The 23,353-nt window shown below is 46.1% G+C and overlaps 2 protein-coding genes across 4 annotated transcripts in view; one reads left to right on the top strand and one right to left on the bottom strand.

Annotated features, from left to right (window-relative positions):
• Positions 1 to 17,403, top strand: part of TPK1 (thiamin pyrophosphokinase 1) — a 492,286-nt gene extending 474,883 nt beyond the window's left edge. For 2 of the 3 annotated variants that reach the window (XM_084620668.1, XM_084620670.1), the window contains one exon: positions 15,410 to 17,403. In XM_084620668.1, the coding sequence (XP_084476794.1) occupies positions 15,410 to 15,540 (131 nt within the window). In that variant the 3' untranslated portion in view covers positions 15,541 to 17,403. Of the gene's footprint in view, positions 1 to 13,963; positions 14,061 to 15,409 lie in introns of all 3 variants that reach the window. The other variant, XM_084620669.1, reaches the window with a different exon arrangement.
• Positions 17,404 to 18,973: 1,570 nt separating this feature from the next.
• SEC61G (SEC61 translocon subunit gamma) lies at positions 18,974 to 21,038 on the bottom strand (the record flags this gene model as incomplete). Its single annotated transcript, XM_084620672.1, has 3 exons — positions 20,883 to 21,038; positions 19,882 to 19,981; positions 18,974 to 19,080 (listed from the first exon to the last, which is right to left on the bottom strand). Exons 2-3 carry the CDS (start codon positions 19,973 to 19,975, stop codon positions 18,974 to 18,976), a joined length of 201 nt encoding a protein of 66 aa, XP_084476798.1. The 5' UTR covers positions 19,976 to 19,981; positions 20,883 to 21,038.
• Positions 21,039 to 23,353: the final 2,315 nt, after the last annotated feature.

A 23,353-nucleotide genomic window follows, 5' to 3' on the forward strand; every position in this document is an offset into this window, starting at 1 on the left:
CCTAAATCTCCCCCACTGCAACTTGAGACCATTACTCCTCGTTCTGTCATCTGCTACCACTGAGAACAGTCTAGTAATAATATGGAAGGTCCTCATATGGATTGGTAACTGGTTAAAAGATATGAAACAAAGGGTAGGAATAAATGGTCAGTTTTCAGAATCTGGAGAGAGGTAAATAGTGGTGTCCCCCAGGGGTCTGTACTGGGTCCCGTCTTATTCAACATATTCATAAATGACCTGGAAAAAGGGGTAAATAGTGAGGTGGCAAAATTTAAAGAAGATAGATAGTTAAGTCCCAGGCAGACTGCAAAGAGCTACAAAAGGATCTCTCAAAACTGGGTGACTGGGCAACAAAGTGGCAGATGAAATTCAATGATGATAAATGCAAAGTAATCCACAGTGGAAAACATAATCCCAACTATACATATAAAATGATGGTGTCTAAATTAGCTGTTACCACTCAAGAAAGAGATCTTGGAGTCATAGGCACCGACTTCCCCTCTTTCCCGTGGGTGCTTGACCCCCGTCCACCATCCCCAGCCCCAGCCCCACTCCACCCCTTCCATGAGGCCCTGCCCCCCTCTTCCAACTCCTTCCCCAAAGTCCCAGCCCCCTCCCTGGTAATATGCCAATTCCTTCCCCAAATCCCCACCTTGGCCCCGCCTCCTCCCCTGAGTGCACCACATTCCCGCTCCCTACCCCCACCCCACCCCCGGAGCGTGCTAATACTGCCAAACAGCTGTTTGGCAGCAGCTGGGCGGGAAGTGCTTGGAAGTAGGTGGAGGAGCGGGGACGCGGCACGCTCAGAGGAGGAGGAGGAGGTGGGGCAGAGGGTGAGGGGACCTTGGCTGCCAGGGGGTGCAGAACACCCACTAATTTTACCCTGTGGGTGCTCCAGCCTATGCTTGGAGTCATTGTAGCTAGTTCTCTGAAAACATCCAGTCAATGTGCATCAGCAATCAAAAAAGCTAACATAATGTTGGGAATCATTAAGAAAGAGATAGATAATAAGACAGAAAATATCATATTGCCTCTATACAAATACATGATATGCCCACATCTTGAATACTGCTTGCAGATGTGGTCGCTCCATCTCAGAAAAGACATATTGGAATTGGAAAAGGTTCAGAAAAGGGCAACAAAAATTATTAGGGGTATAGAATGGCTGCCAAATAAGGAGAGATTAATAAGACTGGGACTTTTCAGTGTGGAAAAGAGATGACTAATGTGGGATATGATAGAGGTTTATAAAATCATAACTGGTGTGGAGAAAGTAAATAAGGAAGTGTTATTTACTCCTTCCCATAACACAAGGACTAGGGGTTACCAAATACAATTAATAGGCAGCAGGTTTAAAACAAACAAAAGGAAGTATTTTTTCACACAACACACAGACAACCTAGGGAACTCTTTGCCAGAGGATGTTGTGAAGGCCAAGACTATAACAGCATTCAAGAAAGAACTAGGTAAGTTCATGGAGAATAGGTCCATCAATGGCTATTAGCCGGGATAGACAGGGATGGTGTCCCTAACCTCTGTTTGCCAGAAGCTGGGAATGGAAAAGCATGGGGAAAAATTGGTGGGTGCTCTGCACCCACCGGCACCCAAGCTCCCTGCCTCGCCCCAGCTCACCTCACCTCCACCTCCTCCCCTGAGCGTCCCCGCTTCTCCTCCCAGTCCTTGCACCGCGAAACAGCTGTTTTGCAGCGTAACAAGTTCTGGGAGGGAGGGGGGAGGAGCAGGAACGCATCACACTCAGGGGAGGAGGCGGGGAAAAGGCAGGGCCAGGGCAGGGATTTGGGGAAGGGGTTGGAATAGGGGCAGGGAGGGGGGGGGAGTTGGGGCGGGTACTTTGGGGAAGGGGTTGGAATGGGGGTGGGACAGGGGCAGGAGGGGGCAGGACAGGGGCAGGGCTGGGGACAGTCAAGCACCCACTAGCGCCAGCAGAAGTCAGCACCTATGGCTAGATGGACCTTTGGTCTGACCCAGTATGGCCGTTCTTATGTTCTTAATATGTAAGGCTTTGGGGGGTTTTAACCAATTTTTACCAAAAAATTCTCAGGTTTACAAAAGCTCTTGTTCCTTTTTTTCACACACATTTTGGACCACTCAAGTACATGAAAATAGCAATAAAGTTAAGAAAATCCAAAACACTATATTAGGTAGATGTTTATATTAATAATAAATTAGGTGACGTATAAATGCAAGACTGTCTGTTAAAGTAAGGCGATCTATTGGAAAATACACACATGAACATGCGTTTATGTATATCAGTGCTCAAGTCCTAAATAAAGAAGTGCTGAAACTCCCTGGACCTGGCTACCTGCTCTGGAAGGATAGATGGTCAATTGGTAACCTAGTCAGACCTGGGGGACCCCCCAGACCTCACTCCCTGCTCTGGAAAACTGTGAAATTAACTTTTTGCACGGATTTTCACCCTTTTTTAATTTTTGTAATAAACATCGATAATTTCCTGGGAAATTTTAAACAAAATAAAAACCAAAAACGAAGGCCTTGTTAATATGGCATGAATCGGTGTGTAACATAAATTATCAGGAACCCAGAGAACGTAGTGTAGAGAGGAGGACAAAAATAATTAATCATGTCCTGTTTCAGAGTAGCAGCAGAGTAGTATCCGCAAAAAGAAAAGGAGTGCTTGTGGCACCTTAGAGACTAAAATTGTTAGTCTCTAAGATGCCACAAGTACTCCTAATCATGTCCCAATATTCAGATAGAAAACCGTGCTTATAAATGTCTGGGGTTCAAGCCAGAGAAACCAATGAAATGAAGAGTTAAAGCTGCCACTTTGGGTTTGATTCACCTCTGGGTGATGAAGGCTGCAGGCATAGGACCCCTGTGGTGGAAAATCCACTTGGAAGAGGGAGTTGTGGCAATGTAGCACCCCATGCATACACCTCTACCCCACTCCACAGATTGAAGACTGGGTAGTGTTTACTGGAGGATGTAGTAATTCAGTGCAGCCCTTGGGCAGACTCGAAACAGCAGGTGTTCCCCGAGAAACTAAAGCTGCTTCACCCCCACTGGAACTGCGCAACAGGGGAGCATGGTGACAGAAATACCACCTGCTGTCTAAAGGTGAATCACTAATGAAGGGAGACGCACTTGACACCTTTTAACTTGAATTTTCCCCTTTAGTTCATCCTAATAATAAAAAAACACAACTGTGTATGTCGGTGACAGAGATTAAAGTATCACCAACACAGTGAGATTGGGAGGGCATGGCGGGATGAGGGGAGTCAAGAGCCTGGAAGCCCCAGCTGTGCCAGGAGTCTCAGAGCTTGGGAACTGGTGCTTACTGGCTTCCTGTCAGCCTGCCTGATGGAATTTCATTTTGAAATGATTGAAATGAACCATTTTGATGAACATTTTTTAAATTCTAGTTTGCAGAGAATTTCAGAATGCGTGGTACTCATTCCAAACAGGAATAAAACAATATTCTGAAATTCTCCACGAAACAGTTGCTATTCTCCATACAGCTCTGTAGAAAATCACAGTTCATGGTTTATTTTATTTAGGACTTGCAGTTTTCAGCACATCGAGACTAAGAGCCTGATATTTCCTTTCATTTACACCAGTATAAATCGAAGTTAGTCAAGTTACACAAGAGTAAAAACATTGGAGGTGAGAGAAGAATCAGGCTGGGACCTTATAATTTTTAAAAAATAAATAGTAAAGTGAATCCTTGCTCTTCTGCAGGCACACACTGACCTGCAAAGCACAAGCTCATGCATTACTAACATATCCCCATTTAAATGCAGATTTTTTGCTCTTTACACAGGACTTCAGGGAAATCCTCTCCAGATAAATTGTAATAGGATAGCAAATTTGTAATTCAATATTTCACTTTAACGTATGTTTCAGCTTATTGATCTTAATTTTTCTATCACTTTTAATGCAACATTTGCCTGGGGGGAAAGAGAGAGGATTGCATGCATTTTAATAAGGCTTGTAATTAATTATTAGTTATTTCTGATATTCCACATATCTGTGCCACCAGAGACATTGTGCTTATACCCTGGTGCCTATTTTCAATAATGGAAACTGGCAAGGTGTGACCTTACATATTGCTGGAAGTAACTGAGACAGAGAACTGGAAAGTGGAGGAAGGAAAAAGGGAGGCAGACACTTCACCATAAAACCTTTCTGTAACCTGCAAAGAGTAGATGAGCAATTGCTTGTGAGTTCTCAAGCTAGATTGGCTACAACATAACAATATGTACTATGGTGAATAATCTTGCATTGGCCAGGGAATGAAGGGATCAGATATTAACAAATAGAGCTTTACTGTTTCTAGTTTCTGATACTTTGCGAATATTATAACCTAGAATCATGATGTTGTGACACAAACATTAGGATGTAATAAATTTTCCCTGCAAGACTAACAGTTAAACCTAGAAGCTGCATTAGTTCTATTACCTTTGCCAGCTCAACTCTATTTTGCCACACATTACTGCTCATTTGCTGGCTTAAAAATGTGCTTTCTTAATTACACGAGTTGAAATGTTGGCTGGGTGTGAAAGCAAATCATTTGAACTTTTCCATTTGAACTGTGTGAATCAATAAATTGTTGTTTATATCTTTTTGCATGTTCACCTCTGTTTCCATCCTTGCAAAGAAGAAAATCCCATGTAGATAAAGATAAAAGGCTCCCCCTATTGGATAGAAAGGGAGTTATTACTGACAATCTTTCTTTTAACTTATGTTTGTAGTGTTGTTGTCGCTGTGCTGGTCCCAGGGATATTAGAGAGACTTGTCCCTCTTTTAACTCACTTCATTTTTAACATTTTATTCATGAAGATATACTGCTTCTGATATTGTTTTATTAAGATGACAGGTTCTTAATGCTTGCTTTGTTACTGAATTTTGGAGATTTTCATACTTGGAGATGAAACAATAGAAATAATTTTCATAATCTTAAGCAAGGTGCAAAAATATTACTAGTAAACCATCAGATTTATAGAGGAAATGTCCCAGGCTGTACAATAGATAAGTTGTTTGGGGGAGGGGGGTGTTTTTCCCTAAAGCTGCAATGTACAATCTGTGTACTATACTCAAAGATGATAAAATCAAATGTCTGTGAGGCAGTGTAAAGAAATTTTATGACATTTCAGATCATAAACAGCTTCTACAAGCTGACTGTATGTTATAATTGTTTAACTTAATCATCAATTTTTAGTATGAAAGTTCTGATATGCAGAGTTGGTTTCAAAGAAATAAGGTGAACTGCAAAGCTTGCAAAACAAAGCATGCAAACTATTTTAAGGCCTTCTCCAGAGGAAAGCATTCTCCATAGGCCTCTATGACTAGACAGCTGCAGAGGCTGCTCTCTCTTATGAAGGAGTAGTTCTCCCATTGTCTCCAGTCTAATGAAAATACCTAGCTGTTACACAGAGCTTTTCATCAGTGGGTCTCAAAGCAGTTTACAAAGGTCAGTATGATTATCCCCATTTTACAGATGGAGGAACTGAGGCACAGAGACGTGAATTGCTTGCCCAAATTCATCCAACAGGCCAGTGGCAGAGCTGGATATAAAACCCAAGTCTTGCCTACATGTCTGTCCAGTGCTCTAACACGAGCCAGCCATTATGTAGTCAGCCAACATGAACTCCTTCTATTCTTCTGACCTTTATCTAAGAACAACTGTAGCATGAGTCTTATTAGTCCTGGGGTAAATCTGCACCACTGCATGTACACAGAATTCATGTCCACTGCAGATTTCTTTGCTTCCCCGCAGAAAAAATGGCATCTGACAGGGAAGCCGTAAGAGCGGTCACACGCCCCTCCCCAGCAGTGCAGGCATGTCATTTTGGGTGCCTGGAGCAGCTGGCGGAGACGTACATGTGGGGGGAGGGTGAGCCACGACCGGTGGCTCCTACCCTTTGCCAGGCTCAGCTGCTAGTCCTGGCTGGGCTGGGGGAGGACAGGACTTTCTATTCCCCTGTAAGGAGTAGCTGGGGCTGGTCAGACCCACACCCAGAAACCTCCCCTGGCTGCAGGAAGCTCCATGCCCCATCGCTCCTCAGCCACAGAGGGAGGGGTCACTACACAGGGAGCTGCACCCCTGTCCACCCAACTCCTGTGCATCTGGACCTCTCATACCGTAACCCCCTGCCGAGCCTCGTCCCCCTGCACCCCTTCACCAAGCCTACCACACTCAACCCCGCACTGTGCCGACCTTCACCCACTGCATCCAGAGTCCCCTTGCACCCAGATCCCCCAGCCGAGCTCCAAACCCCCCGCACTCAGACCTCTCAGCTGAGCCCCAACCCCCTACCTCCACAGCCAGACCACCCCCCGCTGAGCCCCATGCACTCAAACCCCCAACCCGACAAGCCCCACCTCCCTGTACCTGGACCACCCTAATGAGCACTCAGACGCTCACCCACTGAGCCTCAACCAGTTGCACCCAGACCCCCACCCCACCAAGCCCCACTTCCCTAGCACTCAGACCCCACTGCTGAGCCCCTGACACCCAGACCCCTGCAACTAATGCCATTCCCCCATACTCAGACCCCCCACTGAGCGCCAACCACCTTCACCTGGAGCCCCCTGCGGAGTCCCATTGCCCCTGCACCCGGAATCCCCTCAGTGAGCCCCTGTGAATCCCAACCCCCCCCCCCCACACACACACACACACACCCAGATTGCCCCACATAGAATCCTCTCAGTCCACACACTAAGTTCCTCCACACTTGGATCCTGCTGGGCTGAGCCTGCCTGCCCACACCTGGTGTGCCAGGGGCAGGGTCCCAGGGTGTTTCTGGGGCGGGCCTGGCCCTTGCTCTGTGTCAGGGTCAAGTGGAGTCTCACCACCAAGTCCATGTCCCGGGGGGAGCTGCAAGGTGATCTCCCACCTCCATGCAGCCAGTGGCCTGTGCTTCCCACAACTGTCATGCCTCCCCATTTATTCATTGACAACATTTGCAGAATTTTAAAGTATTGTGTGCAGAATTCCGTCAGGAGTTGTTTTGTGTCTGATACCGCCCCCCCAGAACTATAACCTGTATTCTTCTTCGAGTGCTTGCTCACGTCGATTCCATTCTAGGTGTGTATGTGCCCACGTGTGCCGTCCTCAGAGATTTTTGCCTTAGCGGTATCCATAGGGTTGGCAGTGGCGCCCCTTTGAGTGCCGTGCTCATGTGCCAGTGTATCAGGCGCTGCTGACCCAACACCCTCTCAGTTGCTTCTTACCGCCCATGGGAGTTAGTCAGAGTACCCTTCCTTGCATTGCAAGGGCTAGCGGTTTTTTGTCTACTGACTTCGAGCCTTAAGGCCTTGTCAATAATTTGTTTATAGTAGTTAGTGTTAAGTGTAATTAGTAGTTAGCAGTTAGGGCTCCAGGGGGGACTTCACCCCAGGCAGGGCATGCCCCAGGCTCCAGGGTATAAACCTTGCACAGACTGCCACAGGCCTATGCCTCAAGTGCTTGGGGGAACCACACATTAGAGATAAGTGCTGAATTTGTAAAAACTTACGGCCCCGCATGCAAAAGGAGTGGGATATTCGGCCACGGGCGCTCCTCATGGAGTTCACCCTGCCAGGACTCGACAAGTACATTGGCCTTGGTGTGCAGTGCACCCCCGTCACTGGGGCCCAAAGAGAAGACCAAAAAGGCTCCCCAGCACAAGACAAAAAGGGCCATGGGTCATCGGACAACAGACCTGCTTTGGGCCACCCAGCCACTCTGAAGCTGCACGCTTGTACCTCCCCAGTCAGGACCCTTAGCCCCATGAAGGGTCCACCACCAACTTCCAGGAGCGGCATGGGACCTAAAACCTTGACTGACGCATTCACAGGCTCCCCCAGCGCTGAGCACAGGCCTTCGCCAGCAGTACCTGCCTCAGGAACCGGCAAAGGCTCCCCACAAGGGCAAACGAGTCCCTAAGACCACTCAGTCAGCAGTGGAGTGACGCCAATCCCCCAAGACGAAGCAGCGCTCTCCACCTCCGCACTGCAGATCGCCAGAGTCACAGCCCAGACCTTCTGGGGCTCACCCCCAGTCACTAGTCTCCGCTGACTCGACATGGATTGCCTAGAGGAAGACGCCAGTCTCCATACTACCAATGCCGGTCACCCTCTCAGTACAAGTCCCGATCGCCTGCCTCGTGGGAGCGCTCCACATTGCGTCCCCAGTTCCCATGTCAGACCTGATCTCCCATGTGAAGAACCACCCACTTATCATGGCTCACACCTGCCTGCGATTGCTAGGCCACATGGCTGCCCGGGACCAAGAATGTGCTAGCACAGAGGTGGGCAAACGACAGCCCTGTGGGATCGTATTGCCTAGCCTTTGAGCTCCTGGCCTGGGAGGCTAGCACCCAGCCCCTCCCCTGCTGTCCCCGCTCCGCTGCAGCCTCAGCTCGCCATGCCGCCAGCACTCTGGGCAGTGGGGCTGCGAGCTCCCGCTGGGCAGCACAGCGGCGGGGCTGGCTCCAGCTGCACGGCGCGGCTGCCAGACATGCCGCTCAGAGCAGCATGGTAACAGGATGGGGAGCAGGGGGGTTGGATATGGGACAGAGAGTCCCAGGGGGGCAGTCAGGGGACAGGGAGCAGAGGGCAATTGGATGGGGCAGAGGTTCTGGGGGTGGGGGCGGTCAGGGGATGGGGAGCGGGGGGGTTGGATAGGCGTGGGAGTCCCAGGGGGCCTGTCGGGGGCAGGGGTGTGGCTAGGGGGCGGGGACAAGGGACCTTGAGCAGGGGGGGTTGGATAGGGTTGGGGTCCCGGGGGGACAGTTAAGGGTCAGGGGTCCCAGGAGGGGGCAGTCGGGGACAAGGAGCAGGGGGGTTGGATGGGTTGGGGATTCTGAGGGGGGGCAATCAGAGGGTGGGAAGTGGGAGGGTGCAGAGGCCAGGCTGTTTGGGGAGGCACAGCTTTCCCCACCCGGCCTTCCATACAGTCTTGGAACCCCAATGTGGCCCTCCTGCCAAAAAGTTTGCCCACCCCTGTACTAGCAAATCACCTCAGCAGGACCTTCTCATCTTGCCACAAGTGGTCGCTCCATCCAGAGGCAGCCAGTATGATCTTCCAAAAGTGGGGAACTCTCAAAGGTGGACTTGTTCGCATCCCGCCAGATCAGGAAATGCCATGTCTTCTGTTCACTCTGACAGATGGACAGGGGTTCCCTGTCAGATGCTTTCCTGCTTCCATGGTCGGGAGCCCTGATGTACGCCTTCCCGCTGGTACCATTGATCCACAGAGTCCTCATAAAGATCAAATGGAACAGGGTGAGGGTAATCCTGATAGCCCCCGAGTGGCCTCGCCAGCATTGGTTTGGCATGCTGCTGGACATTTTGGTAGCCGCGCCTCTGGACTAGCCCTCTGTGTCTGGACTGTTAGGGGGCTTATTCCTTCACCCACTTACTTCCCTGGTCCTTCTCGCATGAACAGAGAGCAACAATACCCAAAGTCCAAAGGTGCAAACAATTCGATGTTTATTGGGGTGAACTTCCAGGAAGCATGATTCCAGTTTCCTTCCTTAGTATCCTCCTTCCCAGCTCTGACACCACAGAGCCTTATACCTGTGTCCCTGTTCCCATTCCTGCCCTTAGCCAAACATGATTCCAATTTCCCCACCCCCATTCCCTGTTCCCATCCCCCCCACACACACTCACCCACCCACTCACTTCCTGATTGACTGCAGACTATATAGTAAAACTTGAGTTCTGCTTAGCTATGCCTTAACCAATCATTTTCCTGAAATTTAACTAACCAATCCTAACATATTGTAACATGATTATGTAACCAATTATATCCCACCACCTTAATTAGTTTACACCCAGCAAAATTAATTATACAGCAGATAGAAACAATCACAGAACCAGACAGAGATTATACAGACAAACAATAGCAAAGTGGAAACTATAATGACAAAACAATACAGAAGTGAGAATTTCACATCCCAGCTATTGATAAGTGAGTTCTTGCCATACAGGATGCTATCAAACTAAGTTTCCTTTTACATTTTCTAGGCACTTCCCTTTCTCCGGAGGTGATAGGCACTATCAGGACAGGATTGTATTCCTAACAGCCCCATAGCACCTTCTTTCAATGTGACTAGTTTGGAATGTGAGGATGTGACCATTGGCTTCCCAGCTTATGGCAGCCTCTGCTGCTTAGCCAAAGGCCTTAGTCTAAGAACAGGGCCTCAGACTGTCACAGTGAGAGAAGGCCCTTACACCAGCAGACAGTGATTTTGATTTTTTCTTTTATACCTCTATAACTAGCCAAGTGATAAGAATACACCTAAATTCTTAGAGTATAGGCCTTTACAGGCAGGCCTGAATATCTATATCCTAACACGGACCTGCTGTCCCAGAACCACGGCAGTCTGCTGCACCCAAACCTGGAGGCGTTGCACTTGACAACATGGCTGCTTCATGGCTGAATGCGGAAGAGTGTGAATGCTTGACCCATGTGCAACAGGTCTTGCTGGGTAGCAGAAAGCCCTCCACTAGAGCGACTTACTGGGCGAAGTGGAAAAGATTCACATGCTGGGCTATAGATCAGTGCGACCGGGCCGAGCAGGCCTCGCTGCAGGTGATTCTGGATTATCCTCAAACTTCAGGCCTTGTTCCTGTCGTCTATCTGGATCCACCTGGTTGCTATTTCAGCTTTCCACACATCTCTCCCTCCTGTTCTAAGGAAGATCGGTCTTCGCGCATGACATGACGGCCTAGTTCTTGAAAGGTCAGAGCATCTTTACCGTCATGTCCGGGATCCTGTCTCTCCCCTGGGATTTGAATTTCATGCTTATGGGGCCTCCCTTCGAACTCTCTCTCTTCTCCTTCTCTCCTGAAGGTTGTGTTCCTGGTGGTGGTTACGTCCTCCCGCAGAGTGTCTGAGGTCAGAGCGCTTACATCAGAACCACCCTATATGGTGTTCTACAAAGATAAGGTCCAGTTGCAGCTGCACCCAGCATTCCTGCCTCAGGTAGTTTCCCAGTTTCATACTGGCCAGGACTTTTTCTTTCCGAAATCCCATAAATCTGAAGAGGAGAGCAGGTTACACGCTCTGGACATCCGGAGGGCGCTGGCCTTCTATATCGATAGGATACGGCCGTTCCATAAGTCAACGCAGCTGTTTATTGTGGTGCAGACAGGATGAAAGGTTGCTCAAAGGATTTAATCCTGGATCACAGCCTGCATCCGATACTGCTACGAGCCAGCGAGTGTGCCTCCACCGGCGATAGTCGAAGCGCACTCAACTGGAGCGCAAGCATCATCAGCGGCTTTCTTAGCCTAGGTGCCGATCCAAGAGAGCTGCTATCTGGTCTGTCCACACGTTTACATCCCATTATGCACTGACCCAGCAGGCTTGGGATGATACTGGCTTCGGCAGGGCAGTGCTGCAAAACCATGAACTTTGAGCCCACCTCTATTGGCACTGCTTGTGAGACACCTAGAATGGAATCGACATGAGTAAGCACTCGAAGACAAAAAACTAATTACCTAGCTTTCATAACTGTTCTTCAAGATGTGTTGCTTATATCTATTCCATTACTTGCCCTCCTGCCCCTCTGTCGGAGTTGCCAGCAAGAAGGAACCGAGGGTGTAGGGTCGGTGGTGCCTGATATATCGGCACATGAGCACAGCAGTCAAGGGGGCCCCACTGCCAACCCTATGGATACCGCTAAGGCAAAAATCTCCGACAACCGTGCACATTGGCACGTGCACACCTAGAATGGAATGGACATGAGCAACACATCCTGAAGACCAACAGGAAAGGTAAGTAACCAGTTTTGGGGCAGGGTATGGTCTTGACCTAACACAGTACAGACGCTTCCCGGTTTACACAAGACCCGACGTACACAACTTCGCATTTACAGAAAAAGTTCCATAAACCAGAAATAGGATTTTCGAGTTGCAGAAATTGTTGTGTAACGTATGGGTATGTTTTTCCAACTTAAGCAAAATTTGAGTTATGGAAGGCTTTCCGGAACGGAACGATTCTGTAAGTCAGGGGGTGTCTGTAGCTGTTTCCTGTTGAATTTCTGTATTCTCGTATGGCAGTCATGCTGTGGGGGAATGTCATCAGGATGGGGGAGTAAAAAGCAGATGCCTCTGTGATCCGAAAGGTTTCCCAGACTTTTAGCAACTTAAGGAAGAATTTTGAAGGGACTGTGTGAATTGGACTCTACCATAATGAATGCTGACAGAGGAGAGAAGCCTCTCCTTGACAGTCCCAAGTCAGGAACTAAAGTGAGGGTAGGGCCCATTGGAGCAGCAATTGAAGGTTTGACCTGAGGAAAGATTTCTTGAAAGTAAGTATATTAAAAAGTTAGGCCTAGTTCTTGTCTATCCTACTTCTTGAGGCCATGCAGAGGGATTGCTTTGCCCTAGATTTATGGCAACTCCCCTAGTTTGTGATTTAAGATGAGGGAGACAGTCCAGCACAGAGAGTAGTGGGAGGCAAGGAGCTAGTCAATACACATGAACTGCCCAACCCACATTCATGTCTGCAATGGGAATTTTACTTTCTTTGGGCTGCAGGTAAAGCAGCCCACTACTTAGTTGAAAAATGTAACTTTGTACGCTTTGTGCTCCCAGAAAGCAAAGACTTTTTCATTTATATTGGGCCACTTTATTGCAAATCCAGAGTGGTCCAGCTTCAGATCCAGCAGAACCGATGCATTTTTGCTGCATAAGTTAACAAGGTGGAGACCACAGACAGGGTCTTGCTGGTCTCTACACGCTCCTGAGCTCTGTTTCTGAAGGTCTCCCTGTACCCTGACATGTAGATTGTGCTACAATTTTGTGAACTATATGCTTATTTTACCCATCAGCTAGTAATAATGTAACTGATGGATAAAATAAGTACCTTTCATTAATATTTTCCTCGAATGTGGCTTGCAAAGGCCTTAGCCTTGTGACACTGCTTAGCAAAAATTGCAGATAATCTTGGAGTTCATGCTCTTGTTAAGCAGAAATTGGTACGGGTCTTACTGATCTTAAAATACACAGATGGATGGATATAATAATCTTTATATAGAGAGCCCTGCAAATCCACGGAGCATTTTTGTGGATAGTGGAGCGAATGCAGATACAACAGCACAGGGCTCTATGCATCTGGAGTGGAGACAGAGACTCATTTACACAGGGCCGAGCCAAGCTGAGCCTTGCCTAACCAAGTCCCAAACCACTTTGGAGGAGCTTTGCCTCTTCCCAGCACCTGCTGGGTGGCTTATAAAGTGCAGCCGGGTCCCCGGTCTCCATTTGCGGCAGCAGCAGCCACTTCCCCCCACCATTGGGGCTATGAAGCCAGGAAACACATCCAGGAAAAGGAAATGCAATTTCTGACAGAACCTGGAGTGCTTTAAATAGTGGTAAAAAGTCATCTCTGCGGGCTGGGAGCAGCAAGAAGGGAGAGTGAGAGGGGAAGGGGGAAAAAGGAAAAAAGGGAGACAGTCAGCTCCTGGCAGGGGATGGAGAGAGCATGAAGTACCAAGGAGCCAGGCCGCCTGGCTGATGGCTTGGGGAGCAGAAGGATGAAAATGAGCCAGGGGAGAAGTAGGAAACAGGAGCCCATCCCCAGCCTCTCAGGCTGGGTCCCCGCAGGGAGGGCAGACCCATAGGTGCAGCAGGGGCTCCAAGCCTGGGCCCCGTCCTGTCCCCCGGGGCAGCAGGCCCGGTACCTGGCAGGTACATGTTTAGCAGCAGCAGCTGGGCTCCAGTGCCATGCCTCATGACAGTGCCTGTCCCACAGCATCCAGCTTGGGCATCCTCGGGGGTGGGGGGGAATTCTGGGGATTAGCCCAGCATGGTTCAATGCTGCCTTGCACCCTTCCTTCCACTAACAGAGGCATCGTACAGCCTCTCATGACTCTGTACTCCTGCCGGGTCTCTTCTGTGTTTTCCCTTCCCTACAAGCTCTCAAAGTCTCTCTCAGGGGTGAGGCAGTCCTCACACCCACTGCCCTGACTATTTCACTCCTGTATTGACTTAGGCAGTCTTCCCGTTCACTGCCACTCTGCAGCGTATGGAAGGGGAACCCAGGCCCATCCTCTACTCTGGGTTCCAGTCCAGAGCTCTACTGTGAGCAGGTAAGATCTGGTTCTTCCCAAAAAAGAACATAAGAATGGCCCTACTGGGTCAGACCAAAGGTCCATCTAGCCCAGTTTCCTGTCTTCCAACAGTGGACAGTGCCAGGTGCCTTAGAGGGAATGAACAGAACAGATAATTCAAGTGATCCATCCCCTGTTGCTCATTCCCAGCTTCTGGCAGCTCCTTGCCAGGTTGGTGGTAGAAGGTGACCCAAAAGTGAATAATAGCCTTTGCCTCTTTATCAGGCTGTGTATGGAACAAGCTCACTTCCTGAGCACCTCAGCTATAAGAGAAATTGCTTAGAATAGTGGTTCCCAAATTTTCGTATATGGAGCCTTGCTGATGTATCTCAGTTCCTACTGTAGTTACATTAAAAACTAAAAATAATCATTCTAATATGAACAAGCTTTAATGACTAGAGATGTTGATATCTAGTGTGATTATGTGGTGTACATCATCTTGCATGGGAGATAATATGTGGCAAAAGGCACAGGTACACCCCAACCTTTAAATTGGTGGAAAGGAGGTGGTAACAGAGTATGACAGTTCTCTTTTTAATCATACTGACCTTTAAAGATCCCATGGTACTTCATGCAAGTGTAAAGGAATCAACCCTGCTATCTTGGCCAGATTCCAATTTGAGTAATTACAATTCTGCCTACCTAAAATTCCCCTTGCAGGAATTTCACTTGGCTACTACATTCAGTTCCCTTCCTAAACTATTCCTGTGCATTGTTAAACAGCTGCTTTCTTCTACCCCTGGGTTTTCTTCATTCCAAAAGGAGATGACGCCTATATTTTGTTTATGAATCACTCTGGGCGAAAAAAGTACTTGCTTCATGTAAGTTGTTTCCTTCAACTGCCTTTCAAAAACACCTTTTTTAAAATGTGGATTGATGACTGAATACAGCTGAATTCTTAACTTAACCTGCAGAGGAAAATGAAGAATCCTCTCTCACCTATTCTTATTTTCAATTAGTTTATGCATAAAAATAAATTTCAAACACACACGCTACTGTCAGTTACTGTCCTGTCCTTTAAGAGTGGTTGCATTTTACTTTGTTATTCTGTAGTAGAGATGATGGATTTATTTTTAATTTATACAGAATTACCTTTAAGATGGCACATACTGGTTCAAGAATGGTTTGGATATAAAAATTTAGGGGACAAAAGGATATATATTCTTAGAATATATTGTCCTCATTGCAATCAACAGGAAATCGAAATCTCCTTAACCGGAGAAGAAATACATGTCACTTCATTTGCTTATTTGGCAGTTTGTTCCTTAAATGCCTTTCTAAAGAGATTTTTCCTGGTGTTTATTTAAATTATTTTTTATTATTTACAGCTAACCATGTGCTAAAGTTTGGAACGCTTGTCAGCACTTCAAATACCTACGATGAATCTGGAGTTGTGACCATAGAAACAGATAAACCGTTGCTGTGGACAATGGGTATCAAAAATAAGCAAAATTCTTAAGATTACAACTGCCTTTTTTTCAGCTGACTGAAGACTTTAAACATGTTGGAAAATTTCACTCATTAACAGAAAATTATTGTGGCAGGAATCAAAATAAAATTCTTTTTTTTTTTTTTTCGGAAGAGCAGAGGGAAGGGAAAGATAGTGGAGTTTAATAAGTCAAGTGAAAAATCTTTAGGAAGATAGTAGTGACAAAACTGACTGAATAACTCATTCTAGTTCCGTGCATAGGACACATGCACTTCCTAAACCAGCAGCACTGAAAGGGACTAATGGGCATAGACTGACCGACTCTTACTCCTTGCAGGAGTGTGTCCAGATTAGGTTTTATTACTACTGTTAAATCAGTGGTTAAAGAATCTCTTCTCGAGTCAAATTTTAATTGATGTATTATGTATATTTTTGACTTATACAAAATTAGTACAGCAGTATTGTAAGTAATCCTTTTGCTGTTTAATGTGACTAGAACAGGCTGATCTTCTGCCCTGCTGTTTAGTAACATAGATTTTAAGTCTACTTCACTTGAGTTAATTGCAAATTTTAAAGGAAAACAGCAATAAATACCACTACAGTGAAGCTCAGAATAGCAGGCTGAGTATTTCTTTTAATGCTGCTGTCTGTGCTGCCATTTTACTTCTACTTTCCAGCATTAGGTACTATTTACAAACTTCTAATTAACAGAAGGTAAGCAGCATTCAACTAATCAAGTGCTCGTAAACTATCAGTGTGCAAGCTTTTATAGATTAAAACGTTCAGACTTAGGGATAGCTCAGTGGTTTGAGCATTGGCCTGCTAAACCCAGGGTTGTGAGTTCAATCCCTGAGGGGGCCATTTAGGGATTTGTGCCATAAATTGGGGATTGATCCTGCTTTGAGCAGGGGGTTGGACTAGATGACCTCCTGAGGTCCCTTCCAATCCTGATATTCTATTATTAATAACAACTGTATGAGCTTTGTAGGCAGAAGTTCATGCAGGTTCTTTAAACAACTGGATAAAGTTGCATTTTAATTTGGTTATCACAGCAGTCTCTTCAAATTTTACACACGGGTATATTTTCTTTTAAAGGGTTTGTTAATTTAAGGTGGCACAGAACGCATACATCATTGAATAGATGCTAAACACGATGGTATATAACAAATTTAGTGCTAATGTTGGTGTCAAGTTGCACCATCTTGAAAAGCGCTATAAAGACAGTAGTGGAATCCAAAACTGTTTGGTAAGGAAGGATAAGGGCCCTGAGCTGATCTGTAAGTACGTCTGTAATATATGTATTTCAGTTGCTGCCTCTTAAAGAGAGTGTTTAGAACAAGATCTGAAAAACTAAACTACTTTTTGTAAGTAAAACCAAAGATCACATCAATTTAAAGACTAGAGCAAAATCTTTTCAGCTTGTTTTGTGCTTCTAACAGTATTTTATACAGGCACATTCCCTCTCCACCCCCCAGGTTACAAGACACAATATAGGAAAATGGAAGTAGGTTAGTATTTTTAACCTGAATAGATTTAGAGTTGGTTTTTAGTACCACCTAATGCTGGGCCAAAAGTAATATGTAAAAAATTATTCTACTGCTCAAAGCAGTAAACCAAGAAAGGCAGTTCAGTCACCTTACCTCATCTTGTACAACTAGCAGCACACAGTGATAAGTTATTTACTGAGCCTAGAAAGTTCAAAGAGTCAGTAAAACAAAATGAGACCAACTCAGATATCAAGCTTGTTTTAAATCTTAGCCTGGTTTATAGCAGTAAACAAACAAGATACAGACTTATGGAATATTAGTAAGCAAAAAAGCCCCCCACACCCGACCCCCATTGTCCATCACTCCAAACTTCAGGTAACAGATCTTGATGAGTGTTCAGCCACCACTGTAGAACAAGAGAATTTGATCAGTGTCAAGTAAGACTGCTATCTTAAGTTAGATCATCCCATTCTAACTGGAACAAAGTCCCCACTATGCCTTAAAAACAGCACAGACATTACACAGCTCCTTCTCTGAGACAGGTTTCTTAATTTGAGGATCATACCACTCTTGCTCCAAAAGGGGTAGTAAACAGATGTCAGAGGAGTCCCGATACTTTTGCTGTAATATGCGTCCCTACTAGGGAAATGATTGAGAACAACTTTTGGCAAAACAATTGCTATTTTAACCAATTAAGAAGCCTTAACTGAAGTGTTTGAAACCTTCAATATCAGTGATTTTTGTAGTGCTACTTACCAGATTGATTTAAGGTTCAATGTTCATATGCAAAAGCTTAATACACAAATTGTGGTATATTGTACAAAAGTTATGATTATGTAAAATTGGAAACACTGCTTTACTTTTAATAAAGGTATTTTTAATACTATTCATTAGCTTTGTTGGGTGACTTCTTCCAATACAACCTCAAGACTATATGGCTCATTTATACACATTCTCTGCAAGTGTTCAGGTCACTTGGTGAAATTTCTAAAAATTTCGTGAAAAGTTAAAGAATGCAAAATCCAAACAAACTATCCACTGTATTATCTGAACATGCACTCATTTTAAAAAAGTCTGCATATTTATATTGTGTTTTGACAAATAAAGCTTCTATTTTCAAAGTTTCAATTATTTTGGTAATTTATTTCAAAATACCTGTCAACAATACACACAATGACAAAAAAAGATTCCCCCAGGAGTTAAAGAAACCCTCTGACAACCCAGTTCCTGTTGGGAGGTATTGGAGGGGGCTGTGCGGTCCCCAGATCCCAGACACCTGCACTCCCCTCCCTCCAAGCCCAGACATCCGCACCCCACTCAGGAACATATACACCCCTCCTCCCAGAGCCCAGCTGCACGCACCCCCAATTTCTTTACTGTCCCACCATGGGATTGTGCAACCCTGCTCTTCCTCACCCTCTGCCAGAGCTGGGTCTCCCAGGCCCTCTCCTGTCCCCAGAAGAATGAGGATCAAGCTGAGCAGCCTGGCACACCACTTACTGTAAGCTGTGCTCTGCTGAGTCCAGTGGCCCCTAGTGGTGGCCAGCAGCTCTGCAGCCCAATTCTGCCTGGGAAATATGTAATTCTGCACAAATTCTGCATTGCACAGTGGTGCAGAATTCCCCCGGAGTATTTAAATGTTCAACATTTAGCTTCTAAACCTCTTCGGCCATCTTCTCTCATCTACAAGTGCAATGATAGTACTAAAATTTTGCAGTATATTATTTAGTAAACAAAAGATGAAGCACTAATATCTGAAAGCAAAATCGATTTACTGAAAACTCCTAACTGTTTACAAGATATATATGAAGTTGCTGAAGTGCTCATGTACTATAGTGATGGGGAGTACATAAGTTATTGGATAAATGAATACCAAAAGTTATGTTCATTGAAATACTAAGTTTAGTTATCAGTTCAATTCTGAACACTGTGTTATTCTTGTTCGGATACTAGCATTAGCCTTTTATCAGATTTACTTACACAATGATGTTGTTGATAGGGATATGGATCAATTTCACAAAGAAACCAATAAATCCCATTATCGCAAAACCTATTGCTGTTGCCATGGCAATCTTCTGGAATTCTGCAATTTAAGAAATTATCGGTTTTAGTCCTGTAAATTTAAACCTACCACTTAAAATGCAGATTAGGTTACTACAATGACCATGGAGATTTGTGCCTTTGAAAGTTTCTCCCAATGTTAAGATAAAAGACACTTTAGAAGTGTCATTTAGATGGTAATGCCCAGAGACAGACAGTTATTTCATTTCTAAAAATAACCCAAGTTTTATTAATGCTAGGTTTCCAGGGATTAATACTTATAGGATTACAAAATATAGAATCATGCATTACTTAAAGCCAGATAAGCTAACTTGAACTTTTAAGTCACTGACAATACTGTAAACAAAGTACTTAAGCATTCAATTTCCAAAAGAAAATAAGCGAAATCAAGTTAGTGACAATGGAAAAGATTAATTTGAGCAGACTAAACATCAGAATGTGAAGTGTCCATAGAAACCATCAAAAGGATTCTGAAATTAAGAAATTTACATTTCAGAACACTTCAGCTGTGTAGAGTGCTTCAGAAACTCACTACCATACTGCTATCACAAGTTTGACTTCAGCAAAATGTATACCAGGAAAAAAAAAAAAAACTTTCAAATTAGTTTGGTTATACGCAGAATTAAGTGCATCTCATGATTTTTCAGACAAAACTGGCTTGCTACATAAATGCAGAACTGAGAGAATCAGTCAACGTGAAAAATAGACATCAGTATGCCTATAAACACATGAAGTTCCTGTTCTTTGTGTTTCAGGCAATATCATAAGATAGAAAACTGAAGCGAAATGAGCATTATGGCCCTAGTTTTTTTGCATACTTTACCTTTTCTGTCTGGCTTAGTGCATCTTTTAACAAGCCTGATGGAATCTTTTACAAATTGACGACTGGGCTCAACAAATTGCATTACTTGATCCATGATTGCCTGCAAGAGTGTTACATTTTAATACACAGATTGTTGCAAGAATCATTTTGAAAAATCATTTCACATCTTACATAAAGAGGCAAATCCTCCCTTTGCCCCTCTGCTGGTCTTCTTTAATGTACATTAAACATTGAATGTGAAAATTGTTAACACTTTAATCACACACAAGGTCAGGATTCTATGTTGTTGTTTTTTTTTAACAAAGATGTTAAAAATCCGTATTTTGTTGCAGGGTATTTTCCTTTTTCTTGTGGAATTAGATCGCCCAACATTTGATATATTCACACTAGCTTTTATTATTTGTATTACCACACCGGCTAGGAGCCGCAGTCAGGAAGCAGGACCCTGCTGTGATTCACTACTAGGTACTGCTCCCTGAAGAAGAGGAATGACTCGTCAAGCTCTCCACGGCGGGTGTCGAGGGGGACAGGGAGCTGGCAGAGGGAACGGGGCGGGAGGAGGGAACCACGGGCGCTGCCCAGGCTCAGGGCTAGGCGGGTTTATAGCCGGGATTTTGCGGACCACCCACAACCGAGGCTTTCGCCAGACTCCCGATCTCTTTTCCCTTGACCCCCGCTCCACTTACGGAGGGCGCCGGCCCCAGCCCTCCAGGCCAGCCCCAGACACGAGCGCAGCGACCCCCGGGCCCGCTGCGAGGCTCGCCGGCCCGTCACAGCCCCAGGAGCGGCCGCAACGTAGGGGAGGGCCGGGGGGGGGGGGGCAGAGACGGCGGCCCCCCCCCCCAGAGCTACCGAGAGGGAGCCGGCGGCGAGCGCCCAGCGCGCTGCCCCGGGGACCCCGCACGGAAAGCGGCGGCGCTCGGCCGCCTTGGCTCCCCGCGCAAGAAGCGCCGTCCCCTCCCGCACCGGGCCCCTGGCGGAGGAGCCGCTCCCGCTCTCACCTCGGGCTCCGGGACCGAACGAACCGCTCGCGCTAAGGACACGTAGCAACTGCAGACTCCACGGCCGAGGAACCGGAAGAAGAAACTTGCCCCGGAACTTACGCCCCCCTCTCCAGGCCGCCGTCACAGGCTCCCCGCTGGGCCCACGGCAGCCTGAGACCGGCCCCCTCCCCTCCCCTCCCGAAGGCATGCGCTCTGAGGCGCTTTGTGGCAGGCCACGCCCACTCCCTCGTGGGTGGGGAGAGGATGGGCATTGCAATCTGCGCCTGCGCAGATGGAGAGCGTCAGGCGCTGAAGAAGGGACGGGGGGCGTGGAGCGCTGGAGTGTGGTGCGCGCGGGGGCGGGGTCGCGCGCGTCTCTCTCGCTTCTGTGTGTAGGTTTCAATACGGCCCATCCCCCCGCTGGTCCCCGTCGTTGTTGGGGACGTAACAGCCCCCGTTCTCGTTTTTACTGACTGGTTACATTGTCATAATGGAGCGTCCCATAGTAGCAGCAGCTACTGTGTTAATACACTGTGTTAATTGTATTGCAGGAGAGACTGTGAGCCCCATTCAGATATGAGGACCCCCGGCACTGTGCAAGGTGCTGTACAAACGTAGAGCAAAAAGAGGGGCTCTCCTTCCTTCTCTGCACAGGGACTCAATGCACCTCTTGCAAGCATTACCCATCTGGGGAGCCTCTGGGCTACAGTTTCCCATGGTGGGCTCTTCCCAACAGACAATACAGTGGAGGGGAGTCCTATAGGCAGCCAGTGGGGCAGTGGCTGTTATTTTCCTTGTTTTGACGTGTAAGGGATTTCTGCTGTTTTAAAATAACATGCAACCCCAGGGGCACCATTTTTTTTATTTGTTAGGCAAGAGGAAAATCCCCTGCCCTAATAGAGCTCAAATTTTCACATCTGGTTGCCTGAACTTGGCTTCAAAATCTGTATTAGGCACCCACACAAAAATGGACAGAATTTTCAAAAGTGCTGAGGAACCCCAGCTTCCACTGGCTTCAGTGTGATTGTCTGGGGGTGAGGGGGATGCTCAGCAGTGGTAAAAATTAGACCTCTTCTATGCACCTGTCCAAATATGTATCAGGAGCCTAACTTCAGACACCTAGGATCCAAAAGCCCAGAGGTAAGTCAAACACATGGTGACCTGGGAGAAGGGTTAGACTCTGGGGGGAGCATAGGCCATTAGAGCAGGGACAAAGGAGAGCCAAGAGGATATGGGGGAAATGAAATCAGTATCTTACATGTGTGTATACTAAAGCAAGAAATATGGGGAATAAACAGGAAGAACTGGAAATACTAGTGAATAAACACAACTATGACATAGTTGGCATCACAGAGACTTGGTGGGATAATACACGACTGGAATATTGATATAGACGAGTACAGCTTGCTGAGGAAGGAGAGGCAGGGAAAACAGGGAAGAGCTGATGCCTTGAGCATCAAAGATGTATACACTTGGACTGAGGTTGAGATGGAAGTAGGCTACACACTTGTTGAAAGTTTGGGTAAGGAGACAAGGGGTAAAAAAGCAAGGGTGATGTTCTGCAAGTTCTTAGAATGCATTGGAGATGATTTTTTATTTCAGAAGGTGGAGAAAGCTACTAGGGGAGAGGCTGTTTTATTCTTATTTTGACAAATAGGGTGGAACTGGATGAGCGTTTAAAAGTGGAAGGCAGCTTGGGTGAAAGTGAGCATGAAATGACAGAGTTCATGATTCTAAGGAATGGAGGAGGGAAAACAGCAGAATAAAGATAATGGATTTCAAGAAGGCAGATTTTATCAAACTCAGAGAGTTGGTAGGTATGATCCCATGGGAAGCAAGACTAAGGGGAAAAACAGTTCAAGAGAGCAGTTTTTCAAAGAGACAAGGCACAAGAAGAAACTATCCCATTGTATAGGAGAGATAGGAAGAGATGACCTTGGCGTAACCAGGAGATCTTCAATGATCTGAAACTCAAAAGAGTCCTACAAAAAGTGGAAACTAGGTCAAATTATGAAAAATAATACAAACATCCTGGAATATAAACAACATAAGCATGTAGGGACAAAATTAAAAGGGCCAAAGCACAAAATGAAATTAAACTAGCTAGAGACATAAAGGGGACCAGGAAAACATCCTACAAATACATTAGAAGCAGGAGGAAGACCAAGGACAAGGAAGTCCCATTACTCAATGATGGGGGAAAGATAATAACAGAAAATGTGGAAATGGAACAAACTTTTTTGTTTCAGTTTTCACCAAGAAGGTTAGTAGCTATCGGACATCTAACACGGAACGACAGTGAAAATGTGTAGGATCTGAGGCTAAAATAGGGAAAGAACAAGTGTCAAGGTTCCTCCCCTACTCTGAACTCTAGGGTACAGATGTGGGGACCTGCATGAAAAACCTCCTAAGCTTATCTTTACCAGCTTAGGTCAAAACTTCCCCAAGGTACAAAATATTCCACCCGTCGTCCTTGGATTGGCCGCTAC

This window comes from Lepidochelys olivacea, assembly GCF_965140295.1.
Source record: "Lepidochelys olivacea isolate rLepOli2 genome assembly, chromosome: 2".
In the NCBI taxonomy this organism is placed as follows: Eukaryota; Metazoa; Chordata; order Testudines; family Cheloniidae; genus Lepidochelys; species Lepidochelys olivacea.